We start from the raw sequence: 26367 nt of genomic DNA on the forward strand, positions 1-26367 counted from the left end.
TGTATCCAGTATGTGGCTCCATATCAAGAAATTTTGTTTAAAATTTAGAATAAATGCTCATTTAGAAGAAATGTTTCCTGCTTTGTTTTTTAATGCAAGATTTCCAGTACTCTGTTCTAAAGTTTGTTCTGATCCCCTTGCACTGTGCAACAGGCTTCCTGCACCTGTTTGCACAAGGCTGGAAACATTTTCAGTGTAATTCGGTCGGAGTTGCAGGGCAATTACCTCAACTTTTCGACATCACGTTGATTCCTGTCAGGTGGTGAAAATTGCAGCAAAGCGTCTGTGCAGTTGTAACTTGAAGGGTTACGAGGTTGGGATTTAGCGGATGCGGAAATCCCAAACCTATGGTCAGTATGCCATCTTACCGACCCCAAAGACGGGGCCGATCAGCTCGGCGAAGTGAGCTGAAACTTGGGGGCTTAATTTTCTGGCGATATTCCAGCCTGAGTTTCCATTTTTTGCTCAAAATGGACGATAGATGTCCGTTTTGGGCGATTATATGGGCGATGTGAAGTGCAAAGTCTAGCCCATTGTGTTTTAATGGTATACTGGTAAGTCTCTTGTGTGGTGCCCTTAATTCATTGCAAACTGCTATCACCACCACCACCCATGCTTCACTCTTGTGTAATGTAGTTTAAAATGCCCCTGGCAAAGGTACAACTTCAGTTCAGGAGGATAAACATCTAATTCTCACTGGAGGTTTTCAGGTCAAATAAACCCAATGAAAAATTTTGCCCACTAGGTTTTAGTGGGATCCGAGTACTTCTGTGACGTGGCATGCTGAGTTTCATTCTTGCATTGTGCTGGCTGTGCCGATTTGCTCAGATTAGCATCAGTCCAGTACCAGTTGATGGGGTTCTAGGTGGTGCTTGCTGCTGAGTGATGCACAACTGTTTGAATTTCTTGTGCATTTAAACAAACAAAAAAAGCTCGTCATGGCTTTTTAGAATGTGGTTGGAAGTCAGGTTGTTATCCAAGGTTCCCCTGGCCTCCAGTGGATCGGTGTACCACCTAGTGTGGCAACAAGCCATGCAGATCAGAAGATGTAGATCTCTGCCAAGTTGGGGCACTGCAGTTGGAATTGTTGTCCCGAGAGTGGAAAGCAACTAACTCTTAAGCGTTCCCACTCCTGATTGCTTTTCAGTACTAGTGCCTGAGCAACCTTTCACCGACCCCAGTTGAACATTTTCAAGAACGGAGGAGGGAAAAAGGAAATTCCACGTTCCACCTGAGAGATACCTGGTCACAATATTGGCCACATAGTCAGTATAAAGATCTCCTACAGTACTGTGCAATGGAAATAACATAAGCAATAGAAGCAGGCCATATACTCCGCCATTCAATAAGATCACGGCTGATCTGATCTTGGCCTCCATTCCACTTTCCAGCCCGCTCCCCATAACCCTTGACTCCCCTTTAGTTCAAAAATCTGTCTATCTCCGCCTTAAATATATTCAACGACTCTGCTTCCACCCCTCTCTGGGATCGAGAATTCCAAAGATTCACGGCCCTCTTGAGAGAAGAAATTCCTCCTCATCTCCGTCTTAAACGGGCTGAATCTATGCCTCCTAGTTCTAGATTCCCTCGAGGGGAAGCACATCTGCTCCGCATCTACCCTCAGAAGCTTGTATGTTTCAATAAGATCACCTCTCGTTCTTCTAAACTCCAATGAGTATAGGCCTAACCTGCTCAACCTTTCCTTATAAGACAACCACTTCATCTCAGGAATCAACTGAGTGAAACTTCTCTGAACTGCCTCCAATGCAACTATATCCCTGCTTAAATGAGACCAAGACTGTATCAGTTGTAGCAAGAACTTCCCTATTTACTGATTAGACAACCGGAAGGTGAAACTGGTAGCTAATGGTTTCTTCTAAATGAGGGGAACTGTAGAGCTTTGAATTGTACTAATGATGTGCACAGTAACAGTGATTCCTAAGCTGAGCTACCCGCTGCACAAAACCCACGAGTGTAACTCCATTCAGGCTTGTTGGAGCAGAGTGATAGCAGGATGATGCCCGCTATAACATTGAAAAAGCGAAAAGCTGCAACAGCTTGGCTGTTCTGTGACAAACTACCCCTTTTTAATATTGAGATAACTAATTTATTAATGTTGCTTTGTCTTCTCGTTCTTCAAATCGAACTTATTTGATTAAATGACCAGATGTTCACACACCTCATGCTGAGTTAGGTTCTTCTATCACTTGCATAGCTTTACTTCTCCTCCTTGCCCTTCCATTTTAAACTGTTTGCCGCTGTCCTTCACAGAATCACAGAAATTTACAGCACGGAAAGAGGCCATTTCGGCCCGTCGTGTCCGCGCCGGCCGACCAGCAGCTATCCAGCCCAATCCCACTTTCCAGCTCTTGGTCTGTAGCCCTGTAGGTTACGGCACTTGAATCGCACATCCAAGTATTTTTTTAAATGTGGTGAGGGTTTCTGCCTCTTGCCACCCTTTCAGGCCGTGAGTTCCAGACCCCCACCGCCCTCCTGGGTGAAGAAATTTCTCCTCAACGCCCCTCTAAACCTCCTACCAATTACTTTCAATTACAAGCAATCACAGAATGGTTCAGCACAAAGGTCATTCGGCCACAACGGGCCCGTGCTCTCTACAGCCACACTTGAGCGAGTCCCACTCCCCCGCCCTGGGTCGCAACTGATCTTGCTGTACGAACGGCCAAAGTGGAAAACCTGCCGCTGGGCTTTGGTCTATTTGGCGCGTCTTCACTGGTCCATTGTGGCAGGCTTGGGCTTAAATTGCCACGGTTGCTGAGCGCTCCTAAACGTTGTCTTGCTTCGCACACCGTTCTCTTTGCACAAGTACAGTGTTCCTTTCTTGTCGCCGTTGCAGATTGCTGCGATACTACGGATGAGTACAACAGTGGCGCTGCGTGTGAAAACACCTGCAAGTAAGTACGCCACGTTGATCTGTCATTGTCAGTAGCTGCAGGAGAGACACATTTTATGATGGACTGCCCTGATGCTGCATTTATAGGAACAAATGGAGGTCAACTTTGGCATAGCATTGGAGAAAAAGGCACTTTCCATTGTCATGATAAATCAGCCAAACTGTACATTTTCAACTGGTATAAATTGGAGCTGCCTCAAGACTAGGTCCCCTGCTGATGATTCAGATTCATCCCTGTGTAAACTGCTGACTTTTTTTTTCCCCTCCTGCCCACATTCCTGCAACTCTTCCAAATTTTGTGCACACGCTGAAGAGTTGAGAAATGTTGTTTTTTTTAAATATAGAGATTATTTTGGGATGTTCTGTAGTTTTTCCTCCGTCGCTTATTTTCTATCGTTTTAATTCAATCCCGGTGGGTAAGTGCGTCATTAAAGGCACGGGATGCTCGAAGCAGGATTACGTTTCCATCTGCGAAGGAGTAGCCACCAGGCTGCTGGCCACTGACGGAGTGTCTTAGATTAGCCCCATGATTGCAAATAAGTCCTGGACTTCACTGTCTCTCGTGCCGCATAGAGACGGGACGGAGTGGCTTGCAATGAGCGAGACCTGCCCAGCCTCCGTGGAGGCCAAATTGTCAATTTTCAAACGATATATTTTTTCCAATATAAAAATAATTGTTTTCAACAAAAGTCATTCGCTCCCACTTTCCTGCCCCCACCTCCCTTTTTTACCTTTCTTTCCTTTTACATTAGCTGATTTTCCCCACAGGTAGCACTTTACCATGCCCACTAAAGGGGATCGGTACTTTGAGTGTGCAGCCCTTCTCTGTTCAGATGTTTGAACTTTCCCCTCCCTTTATAACAGCTTGGCCACTTGTTGCTAATGCTTTGTGGGTCTTGGTGATGTGTGTTGGCTATTCAACTTTGATGAACATTGCAACTGTGCCGAATTCTGCCCTTGCCCAATGGCTTACTGAGCAGGAACATTGTTGTCTTTGTCTTTTTATTTTCTCCACCCTAGCTCGGTGACATTGCAGTCAATTGTAGCACCCCTTACTGTTCCCGCAGCTGAGGTTAACTAACTCCGTTTAGACAGGGGATTGTATTCGGGACATTCCTAGTCCAAATGGCTCAGCTAATCAATCAGCAAATGCATGTAACCATCAGGGGCATCACTTGTAGAAAGTGATAAGAACATAAGAAATAGGAGCAGGAGTCAGCCTAACAGCCCTTCGAGCCTGCTCTGCCATTCAATAAGATCATGGCTGATCATCGACCTCAACTCTACTTTCAAGCCCGATCTCTATATTCTTTGATTCCTTCCCCATGATTCTCAAAATCTATCTATCTCAGCCTTGAATATATTCAGACACACAGCATCCACAGCCCTCTGGGGCAGAGAATTTCAAAGATTCACAACCCTCTGAGTGAAGAAATTCCTCTTCATCTCCATCTTAAATGGCCGACCCCTTATCCTGAGACTGTGACCCCCGGTTCTAGATTCTCCAGCCAGGTACGACAACCTTGAGTTGCTCTGTTGTAGAACCGGATAGAAACGCTGTTCAAGTTTTAGAGAAGTTGAACTGCTGCCCTTGTGGGGTGGGGGTCGTGGATGTTCACTCGGTAACTTTCTTGTGGTCCTCGTGTGTCTTGAGCATTTTAGTCAAAATCAGTTGGACATGTCCCAGGAGCTGAAGCAATCTTTGTGCACTCTCTTGACCGAAAACAGGGAACAAGGACGCAAAGAGAAAGAAACCATGCAGAAAATGGCAGAAATTGCCAAAGAAGGATTCGAGCTGAAGAAGCAGCTCATCGAAGATGCGAAGAAAAGCAGAGAAGAGAAACAGGTTTGCCCCTCTTTTGCTTTAAAGTTCTTTCTAAACGAATGCAGAAACGTTTGACCTTTTGGGTCTCGAGAGGCAAGTAGGTGTTGAAATGCTATTTAAATAGTTGAGTTCTTGATTAAATAACCGACACTTAGCGCAGTAAATGTGCGATCTGCTTTTATATTCGAATTAATGTCACTCATGAGCACTTCTCTTGTGATTCACTGGAAATTGACACATTATTATAACCTTTCTGGAGGTAGGTGTGTGTGCTTGTGAACATTTCACAAATGTCTTTGTTTATAAAGATTTTAAACGTGCTTTGCTTTTCCCTCTTCCCTCTCAGCCCCAGTGTGTTGGTGAGTTGAGGAAGCTTGCCTGTTGAATTTTTTAATAAAAATAATAATCTCCCCACTCCTGAAAGAAAAACTTGCATTTATATAGCACCTTTCACAATCACAGGACATCTCAAAGCGCTTTACAGCCAATGAAGTACTTTCGAAGTGCAGTCACTGTTGTAATGTGGGAAAAGTGGCAGCCAATTTGCGCACAGCAAGCTCCCACAAACCGCAATGTGATAACATAGAAAATAGGTGCAGGAGTAGGCCATTCAGCCCTTCGAGCCTGCACCACCATTCAATATGATCATGGCTCATCGTGCAACTTCAGTACCCCATTCCTGCTTTCTCTCCATACCCCTTGATCCCTTTAGCCGTAAGGGCTACATCTAACTCCTTTTTGAATATATTTAGTGAATTGGCCTCAACTACTTTCTGTGGTAGAGAATTCCACAGGTTCACCACTCTCTGGGTGAAGAAGTTTCTCCTCATCTCGGTCCTAAATGGCTTACCCTTTATCCTTAGACTGTGACCTCTGGTTCTGGACTTCCCCCAACAACGGGAACATTCTTCCTGCGTCTAACCTGTCCAATCCCGTTCCAATAATGACCAGATCATCTGTTTTTGTTGATTTGAGGATGATAAAACACTATGGAATGTGGTTTTGCAAGCATTGGCAGCTCTCCAGTGCCTCATTCATCTGGCCATTCCTTGTTCAAAGTTGCCGATATAACTGTACTAAGATACTCTTAACAGAGTGTGTTATCTTTGGCATTTTATTGCGCTTTGATGGGCCAAATGGCCTTTACTCATATCCATGACTTTTCTTGGCTATGCAGTCTAAATAATGAAGTGCAGCATGCGGTGTGTGGAGGAGGGGGAAGCAAGGTGGTTTTGTGGGGGTGGGGTGGGTGTACATGAGAGAGAGAGAACCACGCGCTTGATCCTGGTTTGATGTAGTATTTTAAAAAAACACTTACTTTTACGATGTGCATTTCACATCCTTCGGATATCCCCAGTGTCTTGCAGCCAGCAAATTATTTCAGAAGTGCATTTGATGTTATGCAGGCGAATCCAACAATTAGATTGTGCACAACAAGATTTCAAAAACAGCAATGAGCTTGTAACGAGTTAATCGATTTTGGGATAGGCTGAAGGATGAATGTTGGCCTGGGCACCGGCAGAGCGCTCTGCTCTTCAGATCTCGATCATCAAAAACAACATGTCTTTATATAGCACCTTTAATGTTCCAAGGTGCTTCACAGAATTATTATGCGATAAAGACTTGACACCGAGCCGTACTAGTAGAAATTAACGCAGGTGACCAAAAGCTTGGTTAAAGAGGTAGGTTTTAAGGAGCGCCTTGAAGGAGGGTAGAGAGGCGGAGAAGTTTCGGCAGGGAGTTCCAGAGCTTGGGGCCCAGGCAACAGAAGGCACGGCTGCCAATGGTTGAGCGATTTATAATCAGAGATGCTTGAGGGCAGAATTAGAGGAGCGCAGACATCTTGATGGGGGAGATTGTGGGGCTGGAGGCGGTTACAAAGATGGGGAGGGGCAAGGGCCATGGAGGGATTTAGAAATTCGAATGACAATTTTGAAATCGAGGCGTTGCTTAACTGGGAGCCAATGTAGGTCAACGAGCACAGGGGAGATGGGTGAGCGGGACTTGGTGCGAGTTAGGACACGTGCAACCGAGTTTTGGATCACCTCTAGTTTGCGTAGGGTGGAATGTGGGAGGCCAGCCAGGAGAGCGTTGGGATAGTCAAGTCCACCTTAACGTGCCTTCAAAAAGGTGGAAGGAACATTATAAAAGCAGAGTCAAAAGGCGTGATGGTGACCCGTGATGCCAAAAGTGACTAGCCGTAATTGCCAAGCAGTGACATCACGCGAAACCAAACTCGCCGTAAGAAAATTGATTTCTTGTGTTTTCGCAGAAAACGCTTGCAGAGCTGCAGATGAACAAGGGTACCTGGGAAGCACAGGTTGAATCACTGAAATCAATAAAGGAAGCCGCAGAAAAGCCTGAACAGGCAGCAAAAGAAATTCATAAAAAAGCGTGGGATGGTAATGACCCCAATTTCAGTTGTTATATTTCTGATGGATTTATCAAATGACTGTGACGAAGAAAACTCCATTAATTAAGTCATGGGGAGCATGGTGTTTGGGACTGTTGTAACTCCCAGAAAAATCAGACTTTTAAAATGTGATCGATCAAAGTTTACCCTCCTCTTCCCCCCACCCTTGCTCTCCCAGTTTTCTCCTCTTCCTTTCATGTTGGATGAGGTTATGGTTCCACAGGCATATTGAAGTATCAGCCAAGTGGCTATCTTTCTGGTATGCATATAGTGACGCCAGAATGGAAATGATTGGGTAATTTTCCCCCCACCCTGCCCCCCTCCCTATCAATCGAGTCTGGAGCCCACTGTGATCGATTGTAGGCACATCATTTTTTATTGTGCAACTATCCTCCACTCAATACATTAGCTGGAAAAATAATCCTGCTCTTATCAGGAGACTTTGCTGTGGTTTTCGGTCATGAGTTCTGTTTTCTGTAGTTCAGAGACTCTCTTTAAATAGACTCTGTTTGCTGTAGGGTGGTGTCCAAATAGGTTCTGCGTGTGGCATGGCTCAGATCTTATTTGTTGACAAGCTCAGCAGCACCATGCACAGGAGCTGTTCAACATGACCGTCTTATAAAGTGCTGGCTTTGTGTTTATCATTCGGGTAGATTTCAGTACTGAGAACCTTTTTGAGTATGCTCAATCATTTTACATAAGTTCAAGTCAGACTTGCGTTTGATATCTGGTTTTACCGTTGTAAAATATGAGCAATTCTCATTTGCAGTGAACAGAAACACAAATGACAGTGGGAAAACGGCAAATTAGCAGAGTGTGGTATTCCTTAACTATTCTGACTTCATCCTTTCTCTCCTGGAGATGTTGGCTCTTGCAGAGATCATGCAATAATACAGCACAGCAGGAGGCCATTCGGCCCATCAGGTCAGCACTGGCTCTTTCGAAGAGCAATCCAGTTAGTCCCACTCCCCCGGTTCTTTCTCCATACCCTTTTCATTTCTTCAAGTATTTGCTGTGGTGGGATTTGAACTCCTGTCTCCGGATCATTAGTCCAGGCCTCCGGATTACTAGTCCAGTAACATAACCACTATGCTACCGCACCCGTTTTTACTGTCACGTTTACATACTATAGTTAATAGATACTGTCATGTATCTAGACATGTCTACTGCTTGTACTATTACATATGATGTGCCACCAGAGTGCACTACTATGGGAAACTTGTACAACAGCTCTATGGTCACCAAGGTGTGCCACCAGAGGGCACTGCAGTAGGAGACTTGTAGGTTACCTGTACAGGTGGGCCAGGCCGAGTATAAAAGGCAGGCCACCATGCTTGATCCTCACTCTGGAGTTACATTAAATGGACTAAGGTCACTACAGTTCAAGTACAATACATTGCCTCGTGGAGTCATTATCGAGCATCTAAAGACATAATAGATACCTCTGCCTATGTTTATTACACTAGCCACTAAAGTTATACTTTACTCACCCATGGTTGATCTCAGCCACTTATTTCCTTGCACAAGCATTTCTTGGAGATAATACTCCGACAACAAAAGCAGAAGACAAGCTCTGCTTTCTCTTGTGGCATCCTGAAGCTATCGTGTTTATATCAGAAAGCCTGGTGTTCCAAGGTACAAGGAATTTTGATTATTAACCCATAACATTCCAGGATGTCCCAACATTCATCAGAGAACTATTTATTTGTTTTATTCTTTCCAATTCTTTCCCTCTACTGCTGAAGGGGTAAGGGGTCAGGGGTAAGGTTCCACAGGCAGGGATTTCCTGTGGTTCGGTAGCATAGTGGTTATGTTACTGGCCTGGATTAATGATCCAGAGACATGAGTTCAAATCCCACCATGGCGGCTGGGGGAATTTAAATCCAGTTAATTAAATAAATCTGGAATTATCAGTAATGATGACCATGAAACTAACGGATTGATGTAAAAACCCATCTGAAATCTGCTGTCCTTACCTGGTCTGGCCTATACGTGACTCCAGATCCACAGCAATGTGGTCGACTCTTAAGTGCTCTCTGAAATGGCCCAGCGAGCCACTCCGTTGTACCAAACCGCTACGGCAAAAGTCAGCACTGTGGGAGCACCTTCACCACACGGACTGCAGCGGTTCAGGAAGGTGGCTCACCACCACCTTCTCCAGGGCAACTAAGGATGGGCAATAAATGCTGACCTTGCCAGCGACTGGCACATCCCATGAACGAATTTTTAAAAAATCAAAACGTGCCAAAGTAATTGTGTGGATCTCGATGGCGAAACTTAGCAGTCTGTTTGACTGCGGTGGGCAATCCTGTTGTGGGCAATCTCTCAGTAGCAGTATAGCAGTCAGGAGCAATGTTCCCTTCTTGCTCTGCAGCTCCCACACAGCCAGTTCACTGGCTTTTAAATAAAAAAAATATGTACAGGCATGGTATTTTGAAGGGGCCGCATAACCCCCCCCCCCCCCCCCGCAAAAAAAAATCAAGGGGACATTGGTCAGGAGTGGCCATTTTTCTCCGTGTCTTGAACACAGTGGTCAATTGTCACAACTCGACTCCTGTTGTCACGTGTGCAATCAACCAAGTCAGCATAGCCTGGGGATTGAATCTGGGACTGAGCTGGTTTGTGTGCTGATGGTAACAGAAGTAGTGGCAGGGATTGTGGATGCATTGGTTCTAATTTACCAAAATTCCCTGGATTCTGGGGAGATCCCAGCAGATTGGAACACCCCTATTTAAAAAAGGAGGCAGACAAAAGGCAGGAAACTGTAGACCAGTTAGCCTAACATCTGTGTTTGGGAAAATGTTGGAGTCCATTATTAAAGAAGCAGTAGCAGGACATTTGGAAAAGCAAAACTCGGTCAAGCAGAGTCAGCATGGATTTATGATGGGGAAGTCATGTTTGATAAATTTGCCAGAGTTGTTTAAGGATGTAACGAACAGGATGGATAAAGGGGAACCAGTGGAAGTGGTGTATATGGACTTTCAGAAGGCATTTGACAAGGTGCCATATAAAAGGTTATTGCACAAAATAAAAGGTCACTGGGTTGGGGGTAATATATTAGCATGGCTAAAGGATTGGTGAACAGAGAGTTGGGATAAATAGTTAATTCTCTGGTTGGCAACCAGTAACTACTGGGGTGCTGCAGGGATCAGTGCTGGGACTCCAACTCGTTACAATCTACATTAACAACTTGGAAGAAGGGACTGAGTGTAACATAGCCAAGTTTGCTGACGACACAAAGATGGGAGGAAAAGTAATGTCTGAGGAGAGGACAAAAAATCTGCAAAAGGACATAGACAGGCTAAGTGAGTCGGCAAAAATTTGGCAGATGGAGTGTAATGTTGGAAAGTGTGTGGTCATGCACTTTGGCAGAAAAAAAATCAAAGAGCAAATTATTATTTAAATGGAGAAAGATTGCAAAGTGCTGCAGTACCGCGGGACCTGGGGGTACTTGTGCATGAAACACAAAAGGATAGTATGCAGGTACAGCAAGTGAGGGGCCGTATGGCCTACTCCTGCTCCTATTTCTTATGTTGTTCGTTGGATACGTTCACTGAGCCATCAGCAGGGGAAGCAGTCGGCTGAATTTGCCTTTATTGCTAAGGGGATGGAGTATAAAAGCAGGGAAGTCTTGCTGCAGCTATACAAGGTATTGGTGAGGCCACACCTGGAATACTGTGTGCAGTTTTGGTTTCCATATTTACAAAAGGATATACGTGCTTTGGAGTTCAGAGAAGGTTCACTAAGTTGATTCCGGGGATGAGGGGGTTGACTTATGAGGAAAGGTTGAGTAGGTTGGGCCTCTACTCATTGGAGTTCAGAAGAATGAGAGGTGATCTTCTAGAAACGTATAAGATTATGAGGGAACTTGACACAGTGGATGCAGAGAGGATGTTTCCATTGATGGGTGAGACTAGAACTAGAGGGCATGACCTTGGAATAAGGGACCGCCCATTTAAAACTGAGATAAGGAGGCATTTCTTGAGGGTTGTAAATCTGTGGAATCCACTGCCTCAGAGAGCTGTGGAAGCTGGGACATTGAATACATTTAAGACAAAAACAGACAGTTTATTAAACGATAAGGGGTCATGGGGAGCGGGCGGGGAAGTGGAGCTGAGTCCATGATCAGATCAGCCATGATCTTATTGAATGGTGGAGCAGGCTCGAGGGGCTGTATGGCCTACTCCTGCTCCTATTTCTTATGTTGTTTATTGGATACGTTCACTGAGCCATCAGTGGGGGAAGCAGTCAGCTGAATTTGCTTGTCTGAACTCCAGATACATTTTGTGTCTATCCACATGGTGGTGCTAAACTCCACTCTTAGCCCCTCTGACACAATATTCCCATCCAAAACATTATCTTCCTTTACCTCTTTTTATCAGCGATAAGTCGGTGCATTTGTGAACTTGGCTAGCATATCTTCACAGAATATAGAGAATACAAGTTTGTTTCAGTTGCATAATCTGCTAGCTTGCTGCTTATCTATCGAGCTGGCATTTCTTTCTGTTCTGCTATCTGTGAGTTAGATGCAACTGCCTTCTGCAATCTTGGAGATAAAACCTGTTTTTTCAAAGTACATCAACACCCAACAACAAAACCATATTCTTCCCATTTGATTTCAAAACTGCAGCCACAGCAACGAAGTGTGTTCATTAATCAGAAAATATTGTACCACAGAGTGATACGATACAAGTATATGATCTCCAGGTTTCATAAAAAGAAAATAAAAAGATGTGCCTTTATATCGCACCTTTCGCGACCACCAGATGTCCCAAAGCGCTTCAGCCAGTGAAGTAATTTTGGAGTGTAGTCATTGTTGTAATGTGGGAAACGCGGTAGTCAATTGGCGCACAGCAAGCTCCCACAAACAGCAGTGTTGTAATGAGCAGGTAATCTGTTTCGGTGATGTTGATTGAGGGATACATTTTGGCCCAGGACACCGGGGATAACATACCTGGGGAGTTCCTGATCTCGACCAAGTTGATTGAGTGGGGGAGGTGAAGGCCTTCTCTACTCGGAGGGAAGGATTAAGGGTGACTGCTGCAACAGTTATGGCAAGAGTGGCACTGGCGGAGTCTTTGTCGCCTTTGCTGGGCATTGGTGCGAGAAATATGTATTGTGGATTGTAAAGGGGGGAATATGCTTATAATCTTGAAGCCAGAAAAAAAAATGAAAATTGTTTGAAGGCCACTAATCACTTTATATTTCCATCATATATTCAGTAACAATAACAAAATGTATTTATATAGTGTCTTTAACGAAGTAAAAGGTTCCAAGGCGCTTCACAGAAGTGTCATAAGACAAAACAAATAAATTTGACACCGAGCCACATAAGAAATTATGGAGATGACCAAAAGCTTGGTCAGAGGTAGGTTTTAAGGAGCTTTTTTTAAAGAAGGGAAGAGAGGTTTTGGCAGGGAGTTCCAGAGCCTAAGTCCCAAGCAGCTGAAGGCACGGCCATCAATGGTTGAGCGATGATAATCGGGGATGTTTAAGAGGGCAGAATTTGAGCGCAGATATCTTTGGGGCGGGGGGTGGGGGGCTGAAGGAGATTAGAGATTTAAAGATGGGGAGAAGCGAGGCCATGGATGGATTTGTAAACAAGGATGAGAATTTTGAAATTGAGACATTGCTTAACTGGGAGCCAATGTAGGTCAGCGAGCCCAGGGGTGATGGGTGAGCGGGACTTGGTGCGAGTTAGGGCATGGGCAGCCGAGTTTTGGATCAGCTCAATTTTACGTCTGGTAGAATGTGGAAGGCCGGCCCACATTCTACCCTACGTAAAATTAGTGACGGAAATGTGCGAGTTCATGTCATACGTGTTGCTGTTTGTAGCTGCCAATCAGAAATTTCACTCCAGTGAGTCCTTTGTTTTTGAAAATGCGCAGATCTTGCATTAACATCGAGGCTTAAACATAAATAGGATCACACACACACATCAATCTTTCTCTCGCCATGTCTCACTTCCTCTCTTCCTCTTCCTTGTCTCTATTGTGCTCTTTTTATTTCCTTGTTTATCTCTCCTCAGTTGTGTAGCTCGCTTTTAACAGCCAGCAATCTCTTGCGGAATGAGCAGCCTGGTCCTCTAACTCGTGACGGAGGAGGGATATCGCTTGGTTGGCAGTGTGTTCCGACAGCTTGGCAGTGACGAGTTGCTGCTGTTTTGTCTTTGTTGTGCAAGACCTTTTTTTTTTACAAAACTGGGCAACCGATTCCATTTGCATTCGTGAGAGCGCGTCTGGAAATCACTGTCGCTGGCGAGCAGCTCTTTTCACTCATCAAATAAAAGGTTCCGCAAATCCTCGCGTGCCACTTGTGCTCCAGAACACGAAGAGCGGCCCGCCAGCTAATAAATAATTCATGGGAGCAAATTATTTTCAAACTCGTTGTGAGCCATCGCTCCACTGTGCATGGAGAGCTTGATTTCAGCGCTGTGGTGCAGCGTGTTTGTACAGAGAGCGCATAATGAATACCCGGCTACGCAGCCCCGCCGTTGCAGTGTAATCAAGGTTGGAGGGGGGTGGGTTTCCGATGACATCCTAAGCTACAGGAGTGAAGGTTGAGTGGGTTGTAAAATCAGCATCTAAACCAAGATTGAAATATGGCCTTGAACTCCCTCTAATCTGTGTGGTTTTCTTTGTAGTATTTTCCGATTCAATTTTGTAGCTTTTTTTTGTATTCACCGTGCTACACGTCCTTGACGTGCGGAGGTTCGCTGAAGAGTATTATGCCTTTTGATATTGACAAAAGGCTATTATTTCGGGTTATTTTTTGATGGCTTCCCTGATTTATTGTACACTCCACTGTGCCACAATATGTTAACTTCCTTAGAACAAGCAATTAAGATGCTACAGAAAAAAAACAAGAGAAGCTTGTATTTAATAAAAAGAAAACACAGCAGTGTATAAGTGGTCTTGACTTATGTATATGTTATGGTTTACACTTATTTGTCGGGCTTGGCCACATATTCCTAAAGTTACATTAGAAATGGGTGCAGGTGTCGGCCATTTGGTCCCTCGAGCCTGCTCTGCCATGCAATAGATCATAGCTGATCTGATCTCGGCCTCAACTCCACTTCCTTGCCTGCTCCCTATAACCCTTGACTCCCTTTATAGTTCAACAATATTGTCTATCTCCATCTTAGATATATTCAATGATCCAGCCTCCACAGCTCTCTGGGGTGGAGTATTTCAAAGATTCATGACCCTCTGAGAGAAGAAATTCCTCATCTCTGTTTTAAATGGGTGACCCCTTATTCTGAAATTGCCCCCTAGTTCTCAATTTCCCCCATGAGGGGAACCATCCTGTCTGCATCTACCCAGTCAAGCCCCCTCAGAATCGTGTATGTTTCAATAAGATTGCTTTAGGTGGCTCTTGATACAGGCTGAAACTCCCTTATCCGGAACCCTCGGGACCTGGCCTGTTCTGGATAAGGGATTTTTCCAGACGAGGGGTGGTCACGTTAAATTGGAGGGTACAGGTACTGAGCAAGGGGATATCTGGGCTGGCTGGCCTGGGGCTGGGAGTGCGGCATAGAGATCATAGGTGGGAGGGCGGGGGGTGGGGGTATGGATCGTGGGATCAGGCCAGCGATTGCGCGAGTCGACAGCGAGGAATGATTTCAATTTGTTCATGTCTGAGTTCTGCACATGTGCTACCTGGTGGCCGGGAGTGGTTCTCGACGAGGGGGTTCTGGACGAGGGAGTTCTGGATAAGGGAGGTTCAGCCTACATGCCTTTTCTTTTGACAGAGGTCCAAGCTGCACGCAATTTAGAGAAGGAGAAAGCGAAGGCTGCTGAAACCTTCAAGGAACTGGACGACGATCAAGATGGCCTGTGAGTTTATCCGCTTGTGTTCTAATTGCGCCCTTTTGTTTTATTACAGCTTTTAAAACAAAGGCTGCTTAAATACATTAATCACCTCCTGCATCCCTGTTGAGTTAGTGCTACTGGTTACTGATCATCCAACTGATAGTTCTTCTACCTCGAGTGGCACATTGCCCAAAATGGCAGCCGTGTTTATTCCTGCTCGGAGCACGCAAATTTTCTGCATAATCTTTTTGAGGAAACTGGCCACATCGAAGATGTCTGCATCTGCACCAAGTAGTGCTCTGTCTCGCTTGGGATCCCTCGGCTTTTTGAGCATGCTTCAAAAATACCAGTCTGGTGATAGAGAATTTTTTCCCCCTCTGCTACGCTGAGTAAATTGCAAGCGGTTCAACTCCCTGATTGTATTGCACCGCTGTGCTGACGACAGTCAAGTGTTCTACAGTGAAGAGGAACAAATTGAAATGGTATTTCTCACCGTATTATCGGTCGATGTTTTCTCTGTTGATTGGAAAGTAAAATTGAGCGTATCCGTTTTGAAAAGTCTGCAGAATGCTGCCCCACCTACTAAAGGTGATTACCTTTGGGCAAGAGGCCGGAATTGAAAAAAGGATTAGTCGAATTCAAGAGGAGAAAAGAAGCCTATTCTCCCATTTGCAGTATTCTTCCCATAGTAGATTCAGGGTGAAGTTAGTATCCAAGATTAGAGGCCATAATCTTACTAGATCAAATGATTGGGTTTTTTTTGCGTGTATTCCAACCCAGCTCCTGTTTGATTTAGCAGTTGCGAGCTGCGGCTCTCAGCATCAATCGTTCTTCCGGCATTGATTTCGAGATGAGCTTCCCTCTGTAAAGGAACGGAAAAAGTGAATGGAATTTTGTTTTTTTCCATTTCAGTGTTTCATTGCATGAAATTCAGACTCATGCAGAGTTGGACAGCGATGGAGATGGTGTGGTATCTGAGCAAGAAGCTGAGGTACCGACAGAAATTGTTTTATTACAGCTGAATCATCTGCTTTTTCAGACTGCTGTTCTTCAGTTCAGGCATTGGGAGAGGGTGAAGGTGGCGGATCTGGGCGATGCATGTCTTCAATACGGTGGTTAGCGGTACAGTCTGTTGGCTAACCACATCCCTTGCTGGTTGGGATTGGTCTTCTGATTATTTCTTTCCTTTGCTTGTCTTTTCTTCCTTCGCTCACTGCCGTGTGAATTATTAACCAGCAGTGCAGGATTGGCAAAAGTGACTTGGAGGAAAAAAAAGAAACCTTATTTTCATTTGAGGCTGCTGTTTGAAGCTGGACCTTCCAAATAGGACTACCTGACTCCGTCACTAGAATTACTGAGCTGATCCACATCGGATGGCTTTTTGCTTCAAAATTCTTCCACGACTTGTTTTTTTCTGCCCATTCATTTTATTTTATGCCCTTTCTCGTACATCCACTCCCTGCTTGCTTGCTCTCCCCCAAAGCAAGCCGTCCTCCTTGGTGCATGACTTCCAGGCCAGTCTACAGCAGCCGTGTGATAATCAGAACTGAGAACTGCAGAGAGAGACCAACTCAATGTTAGCTGGCAAGTGGATACTGAATTTCTCATTTCCCCGCAGCTTTCAAAACGCACAAGGTTTCCGATTATGTTCTATCTGCAAAAATGACTTTGTAAATTTTTAATGCTGTGTACTGAAAGATGGAATTCGAGAAATATCGAGAACCACGGGGTGCCTTTCATTTTTTTTGACCAAACTCTCCAAAGATTGGGTGGGATCAAAGGTTTCTAAATTGTAACTTTAATATGACAGAGCTTGAATCCTGGGAAAAATAGTGATCAAAGAGGATGTTGACAAGAGCTGAACGATTCTTCTGAATGGCAATTAGATACCTAACTATATATCAACTGAAATGAGTTGCTTTCCTACAGGCTCTGCTGGGAGGTGCCAATCCGGTTGATGTTAGCAGCTTCCAGGAAGCTGTGTGGTCAGGTATCAAGGAGAAGTACAAGTCTGAGGTGGGTGAATTTCATTCGAATACAAATTGGATCCAAGATACCCTACGTGTCGCTAGCTTAATATATTAGATTTGCAATGTATGTCATGCTCGCTTTATGCTTTCTTCTTGGGCTATGTTTCTCTGGATGCTGATTACCGTCTGATACAGGTTCTACCTCTCCAGTCCGGCACCCTTGGGACCTGACCGGTGCCGGACCAGAGAATTTTCCGAACCACGGGAGGTCACGCCGACTCTCGACTTACTGGGTCCTGATGACCGCGCTCGGGCTCTTGAACGCCTCCGGCTGCAAAGCTCTGGCCTCGCTCCCTCTCCGACCTAGGAGGAAACACCGGAGGAGAAGTGGGGGCTAAGAGCAGCAGCCAGCCCCAGGACACCGCACGCTCGCCGCCCGACCTAGAAAGAAACACCGGAGGCAGCGGGCATAAGAGGAGCAGCCTTACCTCCATGAACAGCGTAGGACGCCACCCCCTGCCAGGAATGATGCCGGACCAGGGATATTTTTCCAAACTAAAGAGTTCCGGACTGGAGAGGTACAATCTGTACCTTGCTCAAATGTGTGTTCGCCAAGTACGACCCGAGATGGTCAGGGTTGGGAGGCTGTTTGAACGTGGAGAGCCATTTGACACTGACACATGTTGGGAGTCACTGGGCAGCAATTGGGAGTGGGAATTCTGTTGCACTTTTTGTTTTCCTAATGTAGGTGCTAAATGTGTTCCTCATAATTTTTTTTGGATGCACGGTCCCTTTAACAGGCTGCCCGGCCCATTCAAAATTCAGCGCACGACAAAATCTCACATTTGAAAAGCCAGTCCTGGGCTGGCGGGACCTGCAGACAGTTGCACAGGCGTGCAGCTTAGCGGGAACGTTGGATGCTGGGACCAATTATAGTGCCCTGACTATTGGAGGTACTGAGATCCGGTAACCTGGAATCTGGGTTTCCTTGTACATGAAACACGCAATGTTAGCATGCAGGTACAGCAAGTAATTAGGAAGGCAAATAGGATGTTGGCCTTTATTGCAAGGGGGATGGAGTATAAAAGCAGGGAAGTCCTGCTACAACTGTTGGCGAGGCCACACCTAGAGTACTGCGTACAGTTTTGGGCTCCGTATTTAAGGAGGGATATACTTGCGCTGGAGGCAGTTCAGAGAAGGTTTACGCAGTTGATTACTGAGATGAAGGGGTTGTCTTATGAAGAAAGATTGAGCAGGTTGGGTCTGTGCTCATTGGAGTTTAGAAAAATGAGAGGTGATCTTATTGAAAGATAAGATTCTGAGGGGCCTTGCCAGGGTAGATGCAGAGAGGATGTTTCCTCTCGTGGGGAAATCTAGAACTAGGGGGCATAGCTTCAGAATAAGGGGTTGCCCATTTAAGACTGAGATGAAGAGGAATTTGTTTTGAGAGTTGTAAGTTGAGAGTTGTAAATCTGGAATTCTCTGCCCCAGAGAGCTGTCGATGCTGGGTCATTGAATATATTTAAGGTGGAAATAGACAGATTTTTGAATGATAAGGGAGTCGAGGGTTATCTGTTAATAAAGGATGATATCAGGGCAGTTGTGAGAGACGATATTGGCTCTAATGAACAAAATGTTGAATCATTGTTGGTGGAGATTAGAGATAGTAAGGGGAAAAAGTCACTGGTGGGTGTAGTTTATAGGCCCCCAAATAATACCTTCACGGTGGGGCGGGCAATAATCAAGGGAATAATGGAGGCATGTGAAAAAGGACCGGCAGTAATCATGGGGGATTTTAACCTACATATCGATTGATCAAATCGCGCGGGGTAGCCTGGAGGAGGAATTCATAGAATGCATACGGGATTGTTTCTTAGAACAGTATGTTACAGAACCTACAAGGGAGCAAGCTATCTTAGATCTGGTCCTGTGTAATGAGACAGGAATAATAAACGATCTCCTCGTAAAAGATCCTCTCGGAATGAGTGATCACAGTATGGTTGAATTTGTAATACAGATTGAGGGTGAGGAAGTAGTGTCTCAAACGAGCGTACTATGCTTAAAGAAAGGGGACTACAGTGGGATGAGGGCAGAGTTGGCTAAAGTAGACTGGAAACACAGACTAAACGGTGGCATAATTGAGGAACAGTGGAGGACTTTTAAGGAGTTCTTTCATAGTGCTCAACAAAAATATATTGCAGTGAAAAAGAAGGGCGGTAAGAGAAGGGATAACCAGCCGTGGATAACCAAGGAAATAAAGGAGAGTATCAAATTAAAAACCAATGCGTATAAGGTAGCCAAGGAAACTAGAAGATTGGGAAAATTTTAAACGACAGCAAAGAATGACTAAGAAAGCAATAAAGAAAGGAAAGATAGATTCCGAAGGTGAACTTGCGCAAAACATAAAAACAGATAGTAAAAGCTTTTACAGATATATAAAACGGAAAAGAGTGACTAAAGTAAATGTTGGTCCCTTAGAAGATGAGAAGGGGGATTTAATGGAAACATGGAAATGGCTGAGACCGTAAACAATTATTTTGCTTCGGTCTTCACAGTGGAAGACACAAAAACCATGCCAAAAATTGCTGGTCATGGGAATGTGGGAAGGGAGGACCTTGAGACAATCACTATCACTAGGGGGGTAGTGCTGGACAGGCTAATGGGACTCCAGGTGGACAAGTCCCCTGGTCCTGATGAAATGCATCCCAGGGTATTAAAAGAGATGGCGGAAGTTATAGCAGATGCATTTGTTGTAATCTACCAAAAGTCTCTGGACTCTGGGGAGGTACCAGCGGATTGGAAAACAGCTAATGTAACGCCTGTGTTTAAAAAAGGGGGCAGACAAAAGGCAGATAACTATAGGCCGGTTAGTTTAACATCTGTAGTGGGGAAAATGCTTGAAACTATCATTAAGGAAGAAATAGCGGGACATCTGGATAGGAATAGTGCAATCAAGCAGACGCAGCATGGATTCATGAAGGGGAAATCATGTTTAACTAATTTACTGGAATTCTTTGAGGATATAATGAGCATGGTGGATAGAGGTGTACCGATGGATGTAGATTTTCAAAAGGCATTTGATAAGGTGCCACACAAAAGGTTACTGCAGAAGATAAAGGTACGCGGAGTTAGAGGAAATATATTAGCATGGATAGAGAATTAGCTGGCTAACAGCAGAGAGTCGGGATAAATGGGTCCTTTTTCGGGTTGGCAATCGGTGGTTAGTGGTGTGCCACAGGGATCGGTGCTGGGACCACAACTGTTTACAATATACATAGATGACCTGGAAGAGGGGACAGAGTGTAGTGTAACAAAATTTGCAGATGACACAAAGATTAGTGGGAAAGCAGGTTGTGTAGAGGACACAGGCTGCAAAGAGATTTAGATAGGTTAAGCGAATGGGCTAAGGTTTGGCAGATGGAATACAATGTCGGAAAGTGTGAGGTCATCCACCTTGGGGGGGGGGGGGGGGGAGAAACAGTAAAAGGGAATATTATTTGAATGGGGAGAAATTACAACATGCGGTGCAGAGGGACCTGGGGGTCCTTGTGCATGAATCCCAAAAAGTTAGTTTGCAGGTGCAGCAGGTAATCAGGAAGGCGAATGGAATGTTGGCCTTCATTGCGAGAGGGATGGAGTACAAAAGCAGGGAGGTCCTGCTGCAACTGTATAGTGTATTGGTGAGGCCACACCTGGAGTACTGCGTGCAGTTTTGGTCACCTTACTTAAGGAAGGATATACTAGCTTTGGAGGGGGTACAGAGACGATTCACGAGGCTAATTTCAGAGATGAGGGGGTTACCTTATGATGATAGATTGAGTAGACTTAGGTCTTTACTCGTTGAAGTTCAGAAGGATGAGGGGTGATCTTATAGAAACATTTAAAACAATGAAAGGGATAGACAAGATAGGGGCAGAGAGGTTGTTTCCACTGGTCGGGGAGACTAGAGCTAGGGGGCACAGCCTCACAATACGGGGAGTCAATTTAAAACCGAGTTGAGAAGGAATTTCTTCTCCCAGAGGGTTGTGAATCTGGAATTCTCTGCCCAAGGAAGCAGTTGAGGCTAACTTATTGAATGTATTCAAGTCACAGATTTTTAACCAATAAGGGAATTAAGGGTTACGGGGAGCGGGCGGGTAAGTGGAGCTGAGTCCACGGCCAGATCAGCCATGATCTTGTTGAATGGCGGAGCAGGCTCGAGGGGCAAGATGGCCTACTCCTGTTCCTAATTCTTATGTTCTTATTAATGTTGGGGTGGTCCAGAACCAGGGTCACAGTCTAGGGATAAGGGGTAAGCCATTTAGGACCGATATGAGGAGGGACTTCTTCATCCAGAGAGTGGTGAACCTGTGGAATTCTCTGCCACAGAAAGTTGTTGAGGCCAATTTACTAATATATTCAAAAAGGAGTTAGATGTAGTCCTTACTACTAGGGGGATTAAGGGGTATGGCGAGAAAGCAGGAATGGGGTACTGAAGTTGCATGTTCAGCCATGAACTCATTGAATGGCGGTGCAGGCTCGAAGGGCCGAATGGCCGACTCCTGCACCTATTTTCTATGTTTCTATGTAAGCCCCATGGCCTCCTCCTGCTCCTATTTCTTATGTTCTTAACCCAGCACACCCAGAGAGTCCAACTCTGGCCTTTCTGCCTCATATGGCTTAATCATACACTGGAATTGGCACTCAAGCTATTATATTTTTTTAGTTTAGTACATCTGCATTGTTTGTAGCTCGCCAAGCCAAAGGCTTTCTACGCAGACCATCTTTTCCTTTGCTCTGACAGGCGATCAGCGAAAGCCCAACTCCCCCAGAGATTCCTGTGGAAGAGGGGGCTGACACCGATCATAAATCGCACCATGATGACTGGAGGAAGGACGACCACGATGGCGACGATGACGATGGTGGTGGTGGTGGTGAGGAGCAAGATGATGACAATGTTGACGATGAAGAGGAGGAGGATGATGATGAGGAAGATGGAGGCGAAGAAGATTACAAGGTAATTAAGGAAAAGCAAGGCAGCTTGCCTGCGCAACAGGATTTAAATGCATAGAAATTGGGCATATTAAATTCACGTGGGAATATTAGTGTATGAGGCTCAAAACAGCAGGATAGATGTTGCATGTATCAGTGACCCAGAGCAAGATCCATGCAACATCAAAGCAAGTCAGGATCCATGAACACTGTAGTACTGGAACCTGCCCCTGTTTCATTTAAACTTAAAGGTTACAGGGAATGAGGCCATTTGACATGTTAAATCAGTGACATTATTCAAAAATATTTTATAGTGCTGGATTAAAAAAAATAATGTGCAGGAGTCAGGTTAAAAGTCCAAAATAAATGCTTATGAAACATTTGTACAGAACAGATGTAATTAGCTTAACATAACTTATCTTTTAACTTTTTAAAAACTTTATCACATTTCATGTCAAACTTTTAAATAAACAAACAAGCCATCTATCCTCCTCCGCGCAGTGCGTCACTCCTGCCCCAGTTGATGCTGCTTTCCCTGCGCGTGACCGTTGTTTCAGACTTCTGCTTCCTCGCCCCCCCCCACCCCCCACCCCCACCCCAAGGTTTATTTGGTTTTTTTTCCCGATGGGGCATTTCTTGTTGGGTTATGACTGACGCATACTAGCTCTGTTCCTATGTGGATGGCTTGGATTCCTCTTCGTAATCATCCTCAGCCTGTGGATCAACCCTTGACTTTCATCTGGGGTTAGAACATTCCTGGGTGAGCCTCCCTATTGCTGCAGCTACCTCTGTCTGTCCCAAAAGTCTTGCCACCTCTAATGACAGCCCCGCAATTTATCCCGTCCCCTCACCTCACCCATTCCTCCAGCCAGTGTTGCTAATTCATCTCTCGGCCCTGCTAATTCTACCCTCCACCGAAGGTTTCCAGGGGCATTCTCGGTTGTTAGATGTTCTTCTCACTCATCCCCACCAGATGTCCTACGTTCTCTGCATCCTGTGTTTCTGTTTCAGCTCTCCCTTCTACCCTCCTGATGCCTCGTAGGTGTGGCTTTCTGCGACACACTGGGACCCGCAGCCTCAAACGGCGCACCGAGAAATGTCCCGTCGGTTGATTGGCTCAGGAAAGGGCTTGGAATCCTCGAGGGGTTCACCAACTCCAAATCGAGTGTAACCATCTCGTTGTCAAATTCTGCTTGCTGCCCATCATTCTCCTGATCGAGAATATTTGGAGTGGCAGTTTCCTGAACATGCTTTTCTTCTACTTCAGGTGCACCTTCTGTCTCCTCCTGATGCACAACATCTGCGAAACATAAGAGATGCTTGGGTTAGCAGCAGTGAGGAAGGAGAAGCGTAGGCAGCAAAACGCAGTACTTAACATTGAGCCAACCCAGATGGCAATTTGCAGGGCTTGCCCTCTCTCGGGGAAATTGAGTCCAGCTTCCGCGTTGATGGTTGGTCTTCTCCTATAACATTTAATCATCGATGCTGTTCTCTGCTCCACAGCTCTTAGTTTGCAGCCTACTTGCCGGACCTCCAGTTTGTGACTGTTCTCAGTTGATCTGTGACGCCATCTTCTGCAAAGATGAAAATTGAACTTTTTAAAGAGAGGGTCTTTCTGAACATGCACGAATACGCCCTTCCCTTGCATCCATCTTTTGATTGAAGCTATTTCCTACCTGCAAATCCACCTCTGCCACCAGTCGATTCTTACTGGTGATTCAGACAGACCTGTTGATTTTTTTTTTTTTTTACAGTGCATGCGCAGAGGTGTTTTTTTTCTGCGCAGCGCATGCGTACTGAGTGCTTTTAAAAAAAATGTACGCGCATGCACACTGTTATCTCCACCTCCGGAGATGGACTCGGGAAGCGTGGTGTTACATTTAGCTTTCGTATCGGGGAGACGAGTGGTTTTTTTCCTCCCGGAAACGGTGCTGAGAAAAACGCGCGTACGGGTAAGTGGTCGCCAGAAATCTTCATTGGGGAAAATAGGGCCATACTCCTTTGTGAGATAATGGTCGAGCTCGAGCTTGTTTGCCACATACCACCAGCAGTTAAGAGCGGTGTACACAAGTCTTTCAATCTGCAAGCACTCGCTGTAACCATGGCAGCTGCCTTGCTATAACTGCCCCTAAGCATTCTGGCTTGTCGGCAGTAGAGGAAGAAAAAAAACTCTTCTCTGATGCTGTGCAGATGATGCACAAAAAGAAAATTGTACTTTATATCTTTCACTACTCTGCCAGCTAAATCATAGAAGATACAACAGAGAATGAGGCTGTTCGGTTCAGCGTGCCTGTGCCGGCTCTTTGGAAGGCTATCCAATTAGGCTCACTCCATCTGCTCTTTCCCCATAGTCCTGTAAATATTTTCCCTTTTAAGTACTTAACCAATTCCCTTTTGAATGTTACGATTGAATCTGCTTCCACCACCCTTTCAGGCAGTGCGTTCCAGATCACAGCAACTCGCTGCCTCAAAAAAAAATCATCTCCCATCCGGTTCGTTTGCCGATCACTTCAAATCTGTCCTTTGGTTACCGATCATTTTGCCGCTGGGAACGGTTTCTCCTTGTTTCTCCTCAACCAACACTCAGATCAAATCTCCTCTCAACCTTCCCTGCTCTAAGAAGAACACCACCAGCTTCTCCAGTCTCTCCACCTAACTGACATCGCTCATAGAAACATAGAAAATAGGTGCAGGAGTAGGCCATTTGGCCCTTCGAGCCTGCACCACCATTCAATATGATCATGGCTGATCATGCAACTTCAGTACCCCATTCCTGCTTTCTCTCCATACCCCTTGATCTCTTTAGCCATAAGGGCCACATCTAACTCCTTTTGAATATATCTAACGAACTGGCCTCAACAACTTTCTGTGGTAGAGAATTCCACAGGTTCACAATTACCATCCCTGGTGTCATCCCAGTAAATCTCTTCTGCACCCTCCTGAAGGCATTGATATCGTTCCTAAAGTGTGGTGCCCAGAATTGGACACACCTACCCCAGCTGAGGCCTAACCTGTGTTTTCAAAAGGTCCAGCATAACTTCCTTGCTTTTGTACACTCTACCTCTATTAATAAAGCCAGGGATTTGGCCTGCCACCGGCAAAGATTTGAGTACATAGATGCCCAGGCCTGTCTGTTCCTGTACCCCCTTTAAAGTTGTACCATTTAGTTTATAACGCCTCTCCTCATTCACCCTACCACACTGTAGCACTTCACCTCCCGGTGTTAAATTTCATATCGTGTATTTGCCCATTTCAGCAGTCTGTATGTCCTTAAGTCTGTAAACAATCCTACTTATTGTTTCCTGCATTTGAGTTTTGTGTCAACCAGCAAACTGTATACCCAAGTCCAGGTCATTATTATACAGGTGCAGCGTCGAAGATCCGGACTCCGGGACGATCGGTGGCAGGGTCGTACGGAGTCTGTAAAATGTTCTGGAATCTGGACCCGCCAACCTCGGGCCTCACCGCTGCTGCCTGACCTCGTGCCTCGTCGCTGCCTCCTCCTTTACCTTGGGGTCTCCTCGCCAGCCTGCCCGAACAGCTCCTCGGCGGGACTCTCCCTTTTCTGGTGTTCCGAAATCCGGAAATACCCAAACCTGGGCTCGGGTGTTTGCGAATTTGTGACGTCAGAATGACGATCGAAAGCTCGGAATCCGGAACGGCCTCAGCCCCGAGGGTTCTGGAATCTCGATGCTGCACCTGTACCTGAACCTGCAATTTGTGCACAGCAAGCTCCCACAAACAGCAATGTGACAATGACCAGATAACCTGTTTATGTTGAATGAGGGATAAATATTGGCCTGGACACCGGGGATAACTCCCCTGCTCTTTGAAATAGTGCCATGGGATCTTTTACGTTCACTTGAGAGAGCAGATGTTTCATTGGTTTACCATCACATCCGAAAGACGGCACCTCTGACAATGCTGCGCTCCCTCAGCACTGCACTGGGAGTGTCAGCCGAGGTATCTTTTTGTGCTCAAGTCCCTGGAGTGGGATTTGAACCCACAACCTTCTGACCCAGAGGTTAGAACCACAGCTGAGCACAGATGGAAAGCTCGCTGACTGCAACAGCGGAGAGCTGGAAATTGCGAGTCTGTTCCGAGCTACCCTCGAATACAACTGCACGAGTAATGGAGGGGGTTCTCGCTTATAAATCTCAATCCTCTGAGCAGCCAATTCATTGTGATATCGTTACAGTTCAATATGAATCGAAAAATCTCTCGAATTCACTGCCAGCTTTATATAATAATTCAAATGATTGCCTGAGGGTGATCCTTTGACAAGAAAAAAAAATACCAGCATCAGCTACCTGGATATCATGGAAATTTTCACCATATCTGTTGTGTTCAGTTTTGTCAACTGAAAGTTGAGCATGATCCCCATGAAAATAGTATAAGTAGCATTTCCTTGCCCAAATCACCCGTGCTTATGATTCTTTTTGAATCTTGTGGTTAAACGTGTTGAA

At 45.3% G+C, this 26367-nt stretch overlaps 1 protein-coding gene across 2 annotated transcripts in view; it reads left to right on the forward strand.

Moving 5' to 3' along the window:
* The window catches only part of prkcsh (PRKCSH beta subunit of glucosidase II), a 78212-nt gene that overhangs the window by 12978 nt on the left and 38867 nt on the right, over positions 1-26367 (forward strand). For both annotated transcript variants that reach the window (XM_070867262.1, XM_070867263.1), the window contains exons 4-10: positions 2855-2912; positions 4640-4757; positions 7009-7138; positions 14900-14984; positions 15873-15951; positions 16890-16976; positions 21714-21926. In XM_070867262.1, coding sequence (XP_070723363.1) covers positions 2855-2912; positions 4640-4757; positions 7009-7138; positions 14900-14984; positions 15873-15951; positions 16890-16976; positions 21714-21926 — 770 coding nt within the window. The remainder of the gene's footprint in view (positions 1-2854; positions 2913-4639; positions 4758-7008; positions 7139-14899; positions 14985-15872; positions 15952-16889; positions 16977-21713; positions 21927-26367) is intronic.

The sequence above is a fragment of the Pristiophorus japonicus genome, chromosome 24, assembly GCF_044704955.1.
Source record: "Pristiophorus japonicus isolate sPriJap1 chromosome 24, sPriJap1.hap1, whole genome shotgun sequence".
Taxonomy (NCBI): Eukaryota; Metazoa; Chordata; class Chondrichthyes; family Pristiophoridae; genus Pristiophorus; species Pristiophorus japonicus.